General features: G+C 62.6%; 1 protein-coding gene across 14 annotated transcripts in view; it reads left to right on the top strand.

The window, feature by feature from the left end:
• Nucleotides 1-12,154, top strand: part of LOC121077682 (protocadherin gamma-C5-like) — a 177,780-nt gene that overhangs the window by 147,435 nt on the left and 18,191 nt on the right. Inside the window, exon 1 of one of the 14 annotated variants that reach the window (XM_040573080.1) lies at nt 13-5,840. The exons of 10 other annotated variants lie outside the window; for them this stretch is intronic. In XM_040573080.1, the coding sequence (XP_040429014.1) occupies nt 3,378-5,840 (2,463 nt within the window). In that variant the 5' untranslated portion in view covers nt 13-3,377. Of the gene's footprint in view, nt 1-12; nt 5,841-6,045; nt 8,657-12,154 lie in introns of those variants that run through there. 3 more of the 14 variants (XM_040573093.1, XM_040573079.1, XM_040573092.1) reach the window with 3 other exon arrangements.

The following is a 12,154-nucleotide window of genomic DNA, read 5'->3' on the forward strand; positions in this document are numbered from 1 at the left end:
ATGTAGCCCCTTCCTGGACAAGTCCGAGTGCTGGGCTGGTCCATGCTATGTGCCCATGGCAGCAGACTGGGGCTTGGGGGGGATATCCAGTTGCGCCATGTCTCTAAAGGGTGGTTGACTTCTTCAAACTCAAATGAGGCATCCTGTGCATCGATGACATTTGCACTGCGGTGAGCGGGGTCAAGTTAGTCTGTTCATTCCGGGTAGTGAGCATGTGTCTTGTGGATATAGTTCTGGGTACACCTTGCATGGCTAGCCAGTGGAAGCCAAGGTCAGGTTGCAACCATTTACAGAAAGTCTGCTGCTCGTGGGGTTTCCTTCCCTGTTCAAAACGAGAACTGAGTCCTTGCAGGTCCAGGCATCAAGGGGGGCCCGCAGTCCCTCTGTGCTGTGCCCTGGTGTGGGACAGCAGAGGTGGGCTGTGAGCCACCAGCTGCTTGTGGGGCACCAGCACGTCGCATCCCACCATGTAGCACTCAAAGCTGAATGATGATGCTAGTCCCCGACTGTGGCTGTAGAGCTGTCCCTCCTGTCCATATCTCACTTTGACTCCTTATGGTTCCGGTTTTATTTCCATTTAAGCACTGTGAGGATGCTTGTCTTGGGGCGGTGGGGTGGACTGCAGGCTTCCACAGCTGCTCTCAGGGCTCCTCTGAGCTGGATGCTGAGTGGTGAGCCCACCACCCAGGTCTTGCTTTAGCAGCCCTATTGTGGTTTGTAATAATGCTGTCTCAGGGTGATGTCGAATGTCCGGGCTGAATAAACTGCAGACAGGAAAATGTTTGCGCATGGCAGGCAGCTCCTGTGCTTCTTCCCTGGTGGGAATTGTGCAGCTTAATTTGAGAGCTTTCAATTACGGGAACGCAGCAATCCTCAGGGGTGAGGCCGGGTGGTGGATCCAGCAGAACTGGGGGGATCTGATGGCTTTCCAAGGTGGTTGGTGCCGGTCTTGTGTCCCCTCCTGGGAGGCTGTGAGTAGGATCGAGTGGTTCCTCAGGGCAGAAGGGAATGAGATGCAGCAGAAGCTGTGCATAGGCACAGGGCTGTGTGTGCTGCCTGCTCGCTGCAGCTGAATCACAGGCAGAAGCAGAAACCTCCCAGAGTTATTTTATGCCTTTTATTATTTTTTTTCCCCTCTTGCGTCGCTGCTCACACTCAGCACTTATCTGCAGCAGGCAGGAACGGCTGCGGCAGCTGCCAGAGCAAGGGTTCCTCTCCCTTTGTGCAGGTTGTGTTACAGCTGGGGACAAGGATGTCCCCCAAACCAAAGGCTCCTGGCAAGCAGCTAGGGGAGGGGAGGCAGGCAGTAAATGATTTGAGCTTGGGGATGGGGATCACCCAGGTGGTAACAGGCAGGGGGTAAGCTCCCCAGCCCCCCAGGGCTGCCAGAAACCAGCTGGGCCAGCATCGGGCCGTGGTTTTTCAGGCTTTGTGGTGAAAGATCCAAGCCACTGCTGTGGACTGTGTCATGCCCACCAAGGCTTTGCACCCCTGCAGGGCAGCAGCCAGCCCCCAAAAGTGATGCGGTGGGGACGGTGCAGCCCACCAGGCCCCAGCCTCAGTGCTGGCCCTGTCGGTGGCAGATGGTGTCTCGTGCCATGCAGGATCCTATCCTGCTCCCTTCAGCTGGCTGTGTTGGAGCCCTGGAAAGGGGGCACCTCCTCCTCCGTCCCTGACACCCCGTTCCCCTCCCGGCTTGTCATCGTCCCCATCGCGGGCCGCGGCAGATCCCCCCAGGTGAGCTGCCTGCCACTTGCTCCATCCACCTGGGACCCTGTGAGCCGATCCCCCCCGGGCCGTGTGGGCTTCACCGGACCCCTTCCCGCGGCAGCAGCGCCCCGCGGTGCTGGTGGCAGTGTCTGTCCCCCCATTACCCTGCTGCACTGCTCGGGGGCCTGTCTGGGGTGGGGACAGGGCACACGGCAGGGCCACGGTCACGGCGAGTGGCACCGTCGGGAGCCCTTGGGGCACGAGTGCGGCCGACCGAGCCGGCCGGCGGGGAAGCGGCTTGTGCGGCGTTTTGCTGGGCTGGCCCTTTAAGAGCTTCTCCCCCACCGCGGAGCGGGCAGTAGGCGGGACCTGGGCGGCGCTCTGCACCAATCACGAGCTAGGAATGAGAAGTCTCTCCCTGATTGGCAGCAGGACGTCCCGCCCCGTGGCTCTGGGAACGGGCCGGGAGGGGCCGCGGGGGGGGGGGGGGGGCGCTGGGACGGAGGCTGAGCCCAGGCTCCCTCGACGGCGGGGCCCTGGGCGCCGGGACCAGCCTCGGCCCCGTCCCCGAGGTCCCCTGGGGGCCCAGGCGGGGAGGGGTCCGGCACGGTCGGAGCTGCCCCCCGCCCTCCAGCACCGCAGGCCCTGGGTGCACCCAGGGGAGGTCAGGGGGTCCCGGGTGCTGCCCCCCGACAGGGACTGAGACCCCTGCGGAGCTTCGATGCCTGCTTGTGCTGGGTGCGAGGCCTGGGCCTCCTTCCTGGTCTAATGCCCTGGCCTAACGCTGTGATCTGGTGGTGACCTGGGGGGCTTGTCGGCTGGCTCCGTGTGTTCACAGCGACTTGGGCACTGCGGAGATTTACCTTGTCTTGGGGCCAGGGCAGGGAAGGGGTACCTGGGCAGGTGGGCATGGCCAGCACTTGTCTTCTGGCTCTGGCCTCCCCTCTGATCCCTGCCTCTGACGGCCCCAGGGGCTGGCAGGGGTGGGCATCCCTTGGTGCGACCCCTCCCAGCTGGTGGTGGCACTGGTGACAGCCTTGCATGCAGGGCTGATGCTGGGTGCGGGCACCAACCAAATGTGCAAAGCATTTGCTGGGGGGTAGAAGGGGTGGGAGAAGAGCCCCTGGCACCTCGGGGCTCAAACAAGCACCTTTTCATAGGGCATGAAAAGTCCTTTGGCCCGCGTTCCCTACAGCTGCCCTTTGTCTGCGGGCGCGATGTGAAGCCACCATTGTGGGAGCGGGAGCGAACAGGGAGGGCTTGTACCTAGCGGGCTTCCAGGACGTGCAGTTTCCCAGAGAACGGGAAGCGAGCTGCTGGAGCAAGTGACTCAGGCTGGAGGCCGGGGGTGGCAGCCCCGCTGACGCGGGCTCAGGCCCCCGCTTCCCGCAGCTCCACGGAGCCCCCATTGGGTGAGCGGGGATGGAGCTCTCGGCCAATTGGGTGCTGATCTGAAGCAGGGGGATCTGCTTCCCCCCCCCCCCCCTTCACGCTGGGGCTGTGATTCAGCTCCCCTCCCCCAGCCCACCCCCTCCGCTCGGATGCTGGCAGCCAGAGCTACAGCCTGCTACAGCCCCGGAGCTGCTTCCCGAGCCGTGGAAGAGAGACCTGGGGATTTTTAGCAGCTCCCTGGTGCTGGTTGTGTCCCGGGTCCGGCCTTGGGCCAGATGCGTGTGAGCATGGAGAGCATCAGCCTCCAGCGACCCGCCTGGAAATGGCAAGTACTGAGTTTGTTTTCGCTCTGCGGCTGGGGCTGGGTCTCCGGGCAGATCCGCTACTCGGTGGTTGAGGAGTCAGATGTGGGGACCGTGGTGGGGAACGTGGCCCAGGACCTGGGCTTGAAGGTGGAGGAGCTGCCAGGCCGCAGGCTGCGCCTGGGATCAGAGGAGAACCTGCGCCACTTCGCCGTGCGCCTGGACACCGGTGCGCTGGTGGTGAGTGAGCCGTTGGACCGGGAGCGCCTGTGCGGAGCTGCTGCCAGCTGCGTGCTGTCAGTGCAGGTGGTGACAGAGAATCCCCTGCAGCTCTTCCGCCTCGAAGTGGAGATCCTGGACGTGAATGACAACTCCCCCAGCTTCCCCACCGCCCACCGCAGCCTGCGCATCGCCGAGTCCGCCGCAGTGGCTGCGCGCTTCCCCTTGGAGAGCGCGCAGGACCCAGATGTGGGCACCAACACCGTGGGCTCCTACCGGCTGAGCCCCAACTCCCACTTCTCCCTGGACGTCAAACAGCTGCAGGATGGCAAACTCTTCCCGGAGCTGGTGCTGGAGCGTGCCCTGGACCGGGAAGAGCAGCCAGAACTGCAGCTGGTGCTGACAGCCATGGACGGGGGCAGCCCGTCCCGCTCGGGCACAGCGCAGATAACAGTCCAGGTCTTGGACATCAATGACAATGCGCCCACTTTTGACCACGCCGCATACAAGGTGCAAGTCCTGGAAAACACACCTGTGGGGGCCCTGCTCCTCCGGCTCAATGCATCGGACCCTGACGAGGGCCCGAATGGGGAGACACAGTACTCCTTCGGGGTGCACACCTCCGACACAGTCCGGAAGCTCTTTGCCCTGGACCCCCACAGCGGTGAGGTGCGGGTGAGTGGGGCGCTGGACTTTGAGGAATCACCCTTCTACGAGATCCACGTGCGAGCCCGCGATGGTGGTGTGCCGGAGATGGAGGGGCACTGTGTGCTGCGGGTAGAGGTGGAGGATGCCAACGACAACCCCCCGGAGGTGCTGCTCACCTCCCTGCTGAACCCAGTGCCAGAAGACACCCCACTGGAGACCGTTGTGGGGCTCTTCAACGTGCGGGACCGAGACTCAGGGGTCAACGGGGATGTGAGCCTGGAAATCTCCCCCAGCGTGCCATTTGCCATCAGGTCCCTGCAGAACCACTACTCCCTGGTCACCCGGGAGAACCTGGATCGAGAGTCCACCTTGCAGTACACAGTGGAGCTGACCGCCCAGGATGGAGGGTCTCCTGCCCTCACCACAAGGCTCACGCTACTCCTCAACATATCTGACGTGAATGACAACCCGCCACGCTTCTTGCAGCCCTCCTACGATGCCTTCCTCCCGGAGAACAGCCCACCAGGCTCCCTGCTCTGCACTGTCTCTGCTTCAGACCCCGATGATGGGGACAATTCCCGTCTTGTTTACTCCATAGAGGGTGGCCATGTGCAGGGTGCCCCTGCCTCTTCCTATGTCCACATCAACCCTGACAATGGCAACCTCTATGCTCAGCGCACCTTTGACTTCGAGCTGCTGCAGGTTCTGCCAGTCTTGGTGGCCGTGCGAGATTCGGGATCCCCCCCTCTCCGCGCCAACGTTACAGTCTACATCTTTGTGCTGGACCAGAACGACCACCCCCCCACCATCCTGCACCCAGCCAGTGATGGCGATGTCCCAGCACCCCAGAGGGTCCCACTGTCTGCCCCACCAGGTTACCTGGTGACCAAGGTGACAGCGGTGGATGCAGACGCTGGGTACAACGCCTGGCTCTCATACCGCCTGCTGCCACAGTCCACCGACCCCTCCTTGTTCCACGTGTCCCTGTACACCGGGGAGGTGCGGACGGCACGCGCCCTGCGAGACACCGACGTGGCGGCGCAGCAGGTCCTTATCCTGGTGGCGGACAACGGCGAGCCACCGCTCTCCACCACCGTCACCATCAGCGTGGCCCTGGAGGAGGAGGCCTTGGAGGAGAGCTACAAGCCTCGGGATTTCCTGGCTGGTGCCAAGGAGAAACCGGACCTGACCCTCTACCTGATCATCACACTGGCAGCCGTTAGCACCGTGGCACTTGCCACTATCACCCTCCTCGCCGCCCGGTGCCTGCGGCGCAGGGGCCGTGCTGCCGCCTCACCCTGCTGCTGCTGGCTGAGCGAGTCACCGTCCCGGGACTTCTTCAAGCACTCCAGCCCGAAGCTGCAGCTCAGCTCCGACGGCACCCTCAAGTACATGGAGGTCACCCTGCGGCCCACCGACTCCCAGACCCAGTGCTACGGCACCTGCTTCTCGCCCGGCTCCGACCGGAGCGACTTCACCTTCCTGCGCCCCTGCCCGCCCCCCGGCACCCTCCCGAGGGAAACCGGGGCTTTCCTCTCCGCTACCGGCACCCTGCAGGACCCCGGCCAGGTGAGCGCCCCGGGGCCGGGGGAAGGCGGTGCCGGGCCGGGGCCGGACGGCGCCGACCCCCGGGGCCGCTCCCCCGGGGCTCGGCGGGGCGGGGGCCGCCTTTGTCCCCCCGCCCCGACGTGAGGGGCGCGGGGGGGGGCGGCGGCCGCCGTCGCTCGGGTTCGCGCCGCTCGGCAGCCGTTGCGCGCCGCGATTGGTGCCGGTGTTGCTGTCCTGGGGAAGGAGCGCGGCGATTGGCGGAGCGCCGAGGCACTCGGAGCCAATGGCGGGGCGGCTGCTCGGCGCCCCCCCCGTCGAGCCGCGGCCGCCCCAAACAATGAATGGGAGCGGTGAGCGCTGAGCACGGCCCCGCAGCGCGGGCGGCCTCCGCCGAGGGCATCGCTCCCCGGCCGCCGGCCAGGATGCTGGGGGCAGGGAAGGCGGGCCGGTGCCTGGGGCTGCCCCGCGTCTTCTCTTTCTGTTTGTTCTTGCACAGCTCCTCTGCCCAGATCCGCTACACCATCCCCGAGGAGCTCACCCGGGGCGCCTTCGTGGGCAATATCGCGAAGGACCTGGGCACCGATGTGGCGAAACTGGCGGCAGCTAATCTGCAGGTACTGTCCGATTCGGATTCCCAATACTTCTCGGTCAATGTGAACACCGGGGTTATAATGGTCAGTGAGCGGATAGACCGGGAGCAGCTCTGCGGGCAGAACGCCCGCTGCTTCCTCCACCTGAAACTCGCCATTGAGAACCCAGTGGAGTTTTACCGCATCGAGGTGGAGATCCTGGATATTAACGACAACCCCCCGGAGTTCCCCAGCGATGACGTGTCCTTGCGCATCTACGAGCTGGCATCCCTGGGTGCCCGCTTCCCCATCCAGCCTGCCCAGGACCCCGACGTGGGCACCAACACCTTGCAGACCTACCACCTGAGTGCCAACGAGAATTTCAACCTCAATGTGAAGGCGCGCACAGACGGTGGGAAGTTCCCCGAGCTAGTGCTGGAGAGAGCCCTGGACCGGGAACTCAGAGCTTTCCACCACCTTGTCCTGACCGCCGAGGACGGGGGCTCCCCTCCCAAGTCCAGTAAGATGCACATCACTATTCAGGTCTTGGATGCCAATGACAACCACCCGGTCTTTGACAGACCATCATATGGAGCCCGCTTGGTGGAGAACTCGCCGCTCGGCACCCTTGTGGTGAAGCTAAATGCCACCGATGTGGATGAAGGGCCCAATGGAGACATCCGCTACTCCCTCAGCAGCCACAACTCAGCTGCCTTACGCCAGATCTTTGCCATTGACGAGCAAACTGGGGAGATCCGTGTCCAGGGCAATCTGGACTTTGAGGAGGCAACGGTGTATGAGATCGAAGTGGAAGCCAAGGACATGGGGTCGCCTACAATGGAAGAGCACTGCAGCGTAGTGGTGGAAATCACTGATGTGAACGACAATGCCCCCGAGGTCATTCTTACCTCCTTCTCCAGCTCCCTGAGTGAGGATGCACCACCAGGCACAGTGGTGGCTGTCATACACGTCAGAGACAGGGACTCTGGTGAGCAGGGCAAGGTCCAATGTCATGTGTCTCCAGATCTTCCCTTCCAGCTGCGCAAGGACTACGAGCACCAGTACTCACTGCTAACCAGCAGCCGGTTGGACCGGGAGCACGTTGCCTACTACAACGTCACTGTCTCAGCCTCGGATCTGGGCAGTCCCCCACTCTCCCGACACACCATCTTGCCCATTGCCCTGGCAGATGTCAATGACAACGCGCCCCAGTTTGAGCAAGCATCCTATGAAGTGCTGGTGGCAGAAAACAACCCGGTGGGCAGCGTGCTGGTTACCATTTCTGCTGTTGACCCTGACTCGGAGCAGAACTCCCGCCTCTCCTACTCCATCCTGCGAGCTGGTGGGACAGATCCAGGCCTGGATTCAACTCGCTACCTCTCCATACACCCCACAAGTGGCCAGGTCTCCACTAAACTCCCCTTTGACTATGAGCAAACCACCTATCTCCAGTTCCACGTAGAGGTCTCTGATGGTGGCTCCCCGGCCCTGAGGAACAGGACACTGGTTCACGTTTTTATCGCGGACCAGAATGACAACGCCCCGCGGGTGCATTTCCCCAGGGTCGGGGAGGACTCCACCACCCAGTTGCGAATCTCCCCCTCCACTGCCCCTCCTGCTCTCATCACCAAGGTGGTGGCCATAGATGCGGACTCGGGGCGCAATGCCTGGCTCTCCTACCACCTCGTGGAAGCCACTGAGCCGGGGCTCTTCAGCGTGGCCCTGCGTTCTGGGGAGATCCGGATCACCCGGGCCCTGCAGGAGACGGATGCTTCTGCACACGAACTGCTGGTGGTGGTCCGGGATGCCGGGGAGCCCCCACTCTCCACAGCTGTCACACTGGTGGTGGTGGTGGAGGAGCGGGGCCCCGAGGCCCTGCAGGGCTCCGAGGCTCAGGGCGCAGACGGTGGGGGCTTGCCCACCATCACGCTTTATCTGATTGTTTCCCTGGTGCTCATCTCCACTGTCTCGCTGGTGGGACTGGCGGTGCTGGGCGTGCGGTGTCTGCGGCGGGGCCCTGCGCCCACTGCCCAGGGCTGCTACGTGGAGAGCGTGGCCACGCTTCAGCCCCCTCCCAGCCACATTTTTGGGCACTTGCACTACGAGCCCAAGCAGGGGGACACAGTGATGGGCGTCCAGGTGACAGCCACGGCACCTCCAGCCCCGCGTTACCGCTCCTGCTTTTCGCCCGTCTCTGACATCAGCGAATTCGTGTTTGTGAAACCCTCCGTGGGTGCAGCCGGTGCGAACCCGCCGGAGCCCAGCGAGGTGAGCTCGGGAGCAGGCAGCGCCGTCCCCAGCCCCACGGCAGCCCCGGCACCTGCGGGGCTTGGATATCCCCCCCCCCCCCAGCTCGGGACGCGGCCCCCCCGGCCGCCTGTGGGGGGGGGGGGCTTTGCCGGCCGGTGCCCGCTCTCAGCTGCCGGGAGTCCCCGGTTCCCTGTGCCGGGAATCCCCGGCGCCCTCCCGGCGCGGCGGGGGCGGAGTGGAGGCGACGGCGGGAGCGGGGGGGGGGTGAGGCAGCTCCGTGCGTATTTTGGGGAAGGCGGTGGAGGAGGGAGAGGAGGAGGGAGAGGAGGAGGGAGAGAGGGAGGAGGAGGAGGAGGGGGCTGTTGAAAGACGTAGAATTGTCACTCGGTCCATCCCCTCCGCTCGCCGACTTTGTGCGCCTTCTGTGTGCCGGGGAGCCGCTCAGCCGGCCGGGCTGCAGCCGCCCCCCCCCGTCCCCTTCCTCCCCCCTTCCTCCCTTCCTCCCTCTCTCCCTCCCTTCCTCCCTTCCTCCCTCCCTGCCCCGCTCCCGTGGCTCCGGCGGAGGCTTCGCCCCGGCGCAGCGCGCTCGGATCCAGCCCGGGCGCGGGGGGCTCCGGCGGCGACGGCGGCTCCCGGGACCGGCAGCGGGGGGAGGCTGCTCGGAGCCGCTTCCTGCCGGCTCGCACAGCCGGCTCGGCATGCCGAGGGGCCGGGCTCTGCCATGGCAGCTCCCGCTGCTGCTCGCAGCCTTCTCCAGCCTGCAGCCGCCCGGCAGCGCCCAGCTCCGGTACTCCGTGCCCGAGAACCGAGAGCCGGGCTCGCCGGTGGGCGACGTGGCCAAGGACCTGGGGGTGGAGGTGCGGAGTCTGGCAGCCCGCAACCTGCGCCTGGTGAGCGAGGGTGAGCGGCGGCACTTCCAGGTGGACCTGGCGGCGGGCGTGCTGCTCCTCGACAGCCGGCTGGACCGCGAGGCGTTGTGCGGGCAGAGCCCCGCGTGCTCGCTGCACCTCCAGATCGTCCTGGAGAACCCCCTCCAGCTCCACCGCGTCGAGGTGGACGTCCTCGATGTGAACGACAACGCGCCTCAGTTCCCCAAGCCGGTGGTGGCCTTGGAGATCACTGAGGTGGCCAACCCCGGGACTCGGCTGCCGCTGGAGGTGGCGGAAGACCCGGATATGGGCTCCAACTCCATCTCCACCTATGAGCTCAGCCCCAGCGAGCATTTTGCCCTGAGTATCAACGTGAGAGGGGATGGCGTTAAAATGCCCGAGATCGTACTCGAAAAAGCACTGGATAGAGAGAAAGTGGCTGTTCATCACCTAACACTTACAGCCCTGGATGGAGGGAATCCGGTGAAATCTGGCACTGCTAAGGTCACCATCCACGTCCTGGATGCAAATGACAATCCTCCTGTTTGTGACCCGCCCATATCCAAGGTATATCTGGAGGAGAACGTGCCGGTGGGCACTCTGGTCACCAAGCTGAATGTCACCGACCTGGATGAGGGTCCCAACGGGGATGTGGAGTATTCTTTCAAAATCAGCAATAACGCACCTGGTAAATTCACCAGGCTGTTCACCTTAGATGCCCGAACAGGGGAGATCAGAACCAAAGCCCTGCTGGATTACGAGGAATCCAGTGCTTACGAGATTGCGGTTCGAGCCCGGGACAAGGGGTCCCCGGCCATGGAAGGACACTGCCACCTGCGAGTGGAATTAATTGATATCAATGATAACAGCCCAGAGATTGTCCTGACCTCGCTCTCCAGCCCAGTGCAGGAGGACGCAACCCCAGGGACGGTGATTGCCCTTATTGGTGTCAAGGACAGTGATTCTGGTGACAACGGGCAGGTCCGTCTGCAGATAGCAAAAGAGCTCCCATTTAAACTGGTGTCGTCTTTCAAAGAGCATTTCTCACTGGTCACAAATGGTCCCCTTGATCGGGAGAAGACCAGTGGATACAACATCACCGTGAGGGCTACAGATTCAGGGTCTCCACCCAGGGCCACACAAAAAACCTTCTATCTCCAAATTGCTGACATTAATGATAATGCACCAAACTTCTCCACCCCTTTTGATACAGCTCATGTTCAGGAAAACTCTCTTCCTGGAACATCTGTCTTTTCAGTGTCGGCATCTGATCCTGATGAGGGTAGTAATGCCAGGCTGTCTTACTCCATCCTGGACAGTGGCATGCAAGACATACCTATCTCAAGCTATTTTCGAATAGACCCAGACAACGGTACCATCTACACCGTGCGGGCTCTGGACTATGAGCAGGACAAGATGTTCCAGGTGCCCGTGGAGGTGAAAGATGCTGGGTCTCCTGCTCTGAGCAGCACTGCTGTGGTCCACGTGTTCATCCTGGATCAGAATGACAACGCCCCCACCATTGTCTACCCGTCTGTTCCCAAGGGCTCTGCCTTTCACCAAACCATCCCCTCTTTGGCAGAACCTGGCTATCTGGTTACCAAAATTGTAGCTGTGGACGCCGATAGTGGCCATAATGCCTGGCTGTCCTACCAGCTGCAGGAGACCGCTGAAGCTGTGCCTTTCCTCGTGGAACGCCGCTCAGGAGAGATAAGGGTTGCAGAGACTCTCAGGGAGACAGAAGTCCCCCACCGGCTGGTGGTCGAAGTGAGGGACAATGGGACACCGTTCCTCTCGGCCTCTGTGGTGATAGTTATTTCTCCAGAGGAAGATGGAGTGCAGGACTTTGCCAAGTCCTTGGACCTCCCCAAAACATCTCCTAAGGATACCAACCTAACACTTTACCTCATCATCTCCCTGGTGTCCATTTCCCTCGTGTCCTGTGTGATGTTCGCCGTGGCAGCTGCCCGGTGTCTGAAAGCGGGCTCTGCTGGCTGGACCCTTGTGGGCTGCTGCCGAGGGTCTGCCCGCAAGCCCACCTCCCATTTCCATGGGCAGCTGAAGCCAGATGGCTTCATCAAGTACCTGGACGTGGGAGGAGCGGGCCTGACCTCCCAGGCACAGAATTACACCTCTTGTTTCTCCCCCATGTCTGAGCAGAGCGATTTCCTCTTTGTGAAACCTTTCAGCCATTCTAGCACTGCGGAGACCATGGCTGCCTACGAGCAGGTGGCCAGCACCTTAGCGAGTCCCTGTGATGGGGTAAGAGATGGGGGGTTCTCACTGTTCTTGCTACATGCAGCCATCGGCGCGATGCGAGCTGCCTGGCTGCTCTCTGGCTGCTCTCTATCCTGCTGCTGCAGGAGGTGGCTGCAGGGCACGAGTGTGACTGTCCCTTCCTGGGAGGTGGCAGGGGAAAGGTTTGGCTCTGCTGGAGGTGGGGGAAGGGGCTGGGTATCACCGTGAAATCAAAGCCTGAGAGCTTTGTCTTGGCCCCGTCCATGCTCTTTTTTTTTTAAAGTGATTCCTGGCACGTTTGGGAAAGCGGGGTTGTGGGTGCTTAACTCCTTTATTCTGTTTAAGCCCTTTATTCTCTCCGCCGTATGGAAGCAGAACCAGGAGGAGATGACCTGAAAGCAAAGTTGCT

This window comes from Cygnus olor, chromosome 14 (assembly GCF_009769625.2).
Source record: "Cygnus olor isolate bCygOlo1 chromosome 14, bCygOlo1.pri.v2, whole genome shotgun sequence".
NCBI lineage: Eukaryota > Metazoa > Chordata > Aves > Anseriformes > Anatidae > Cygnus > Cygnus olor.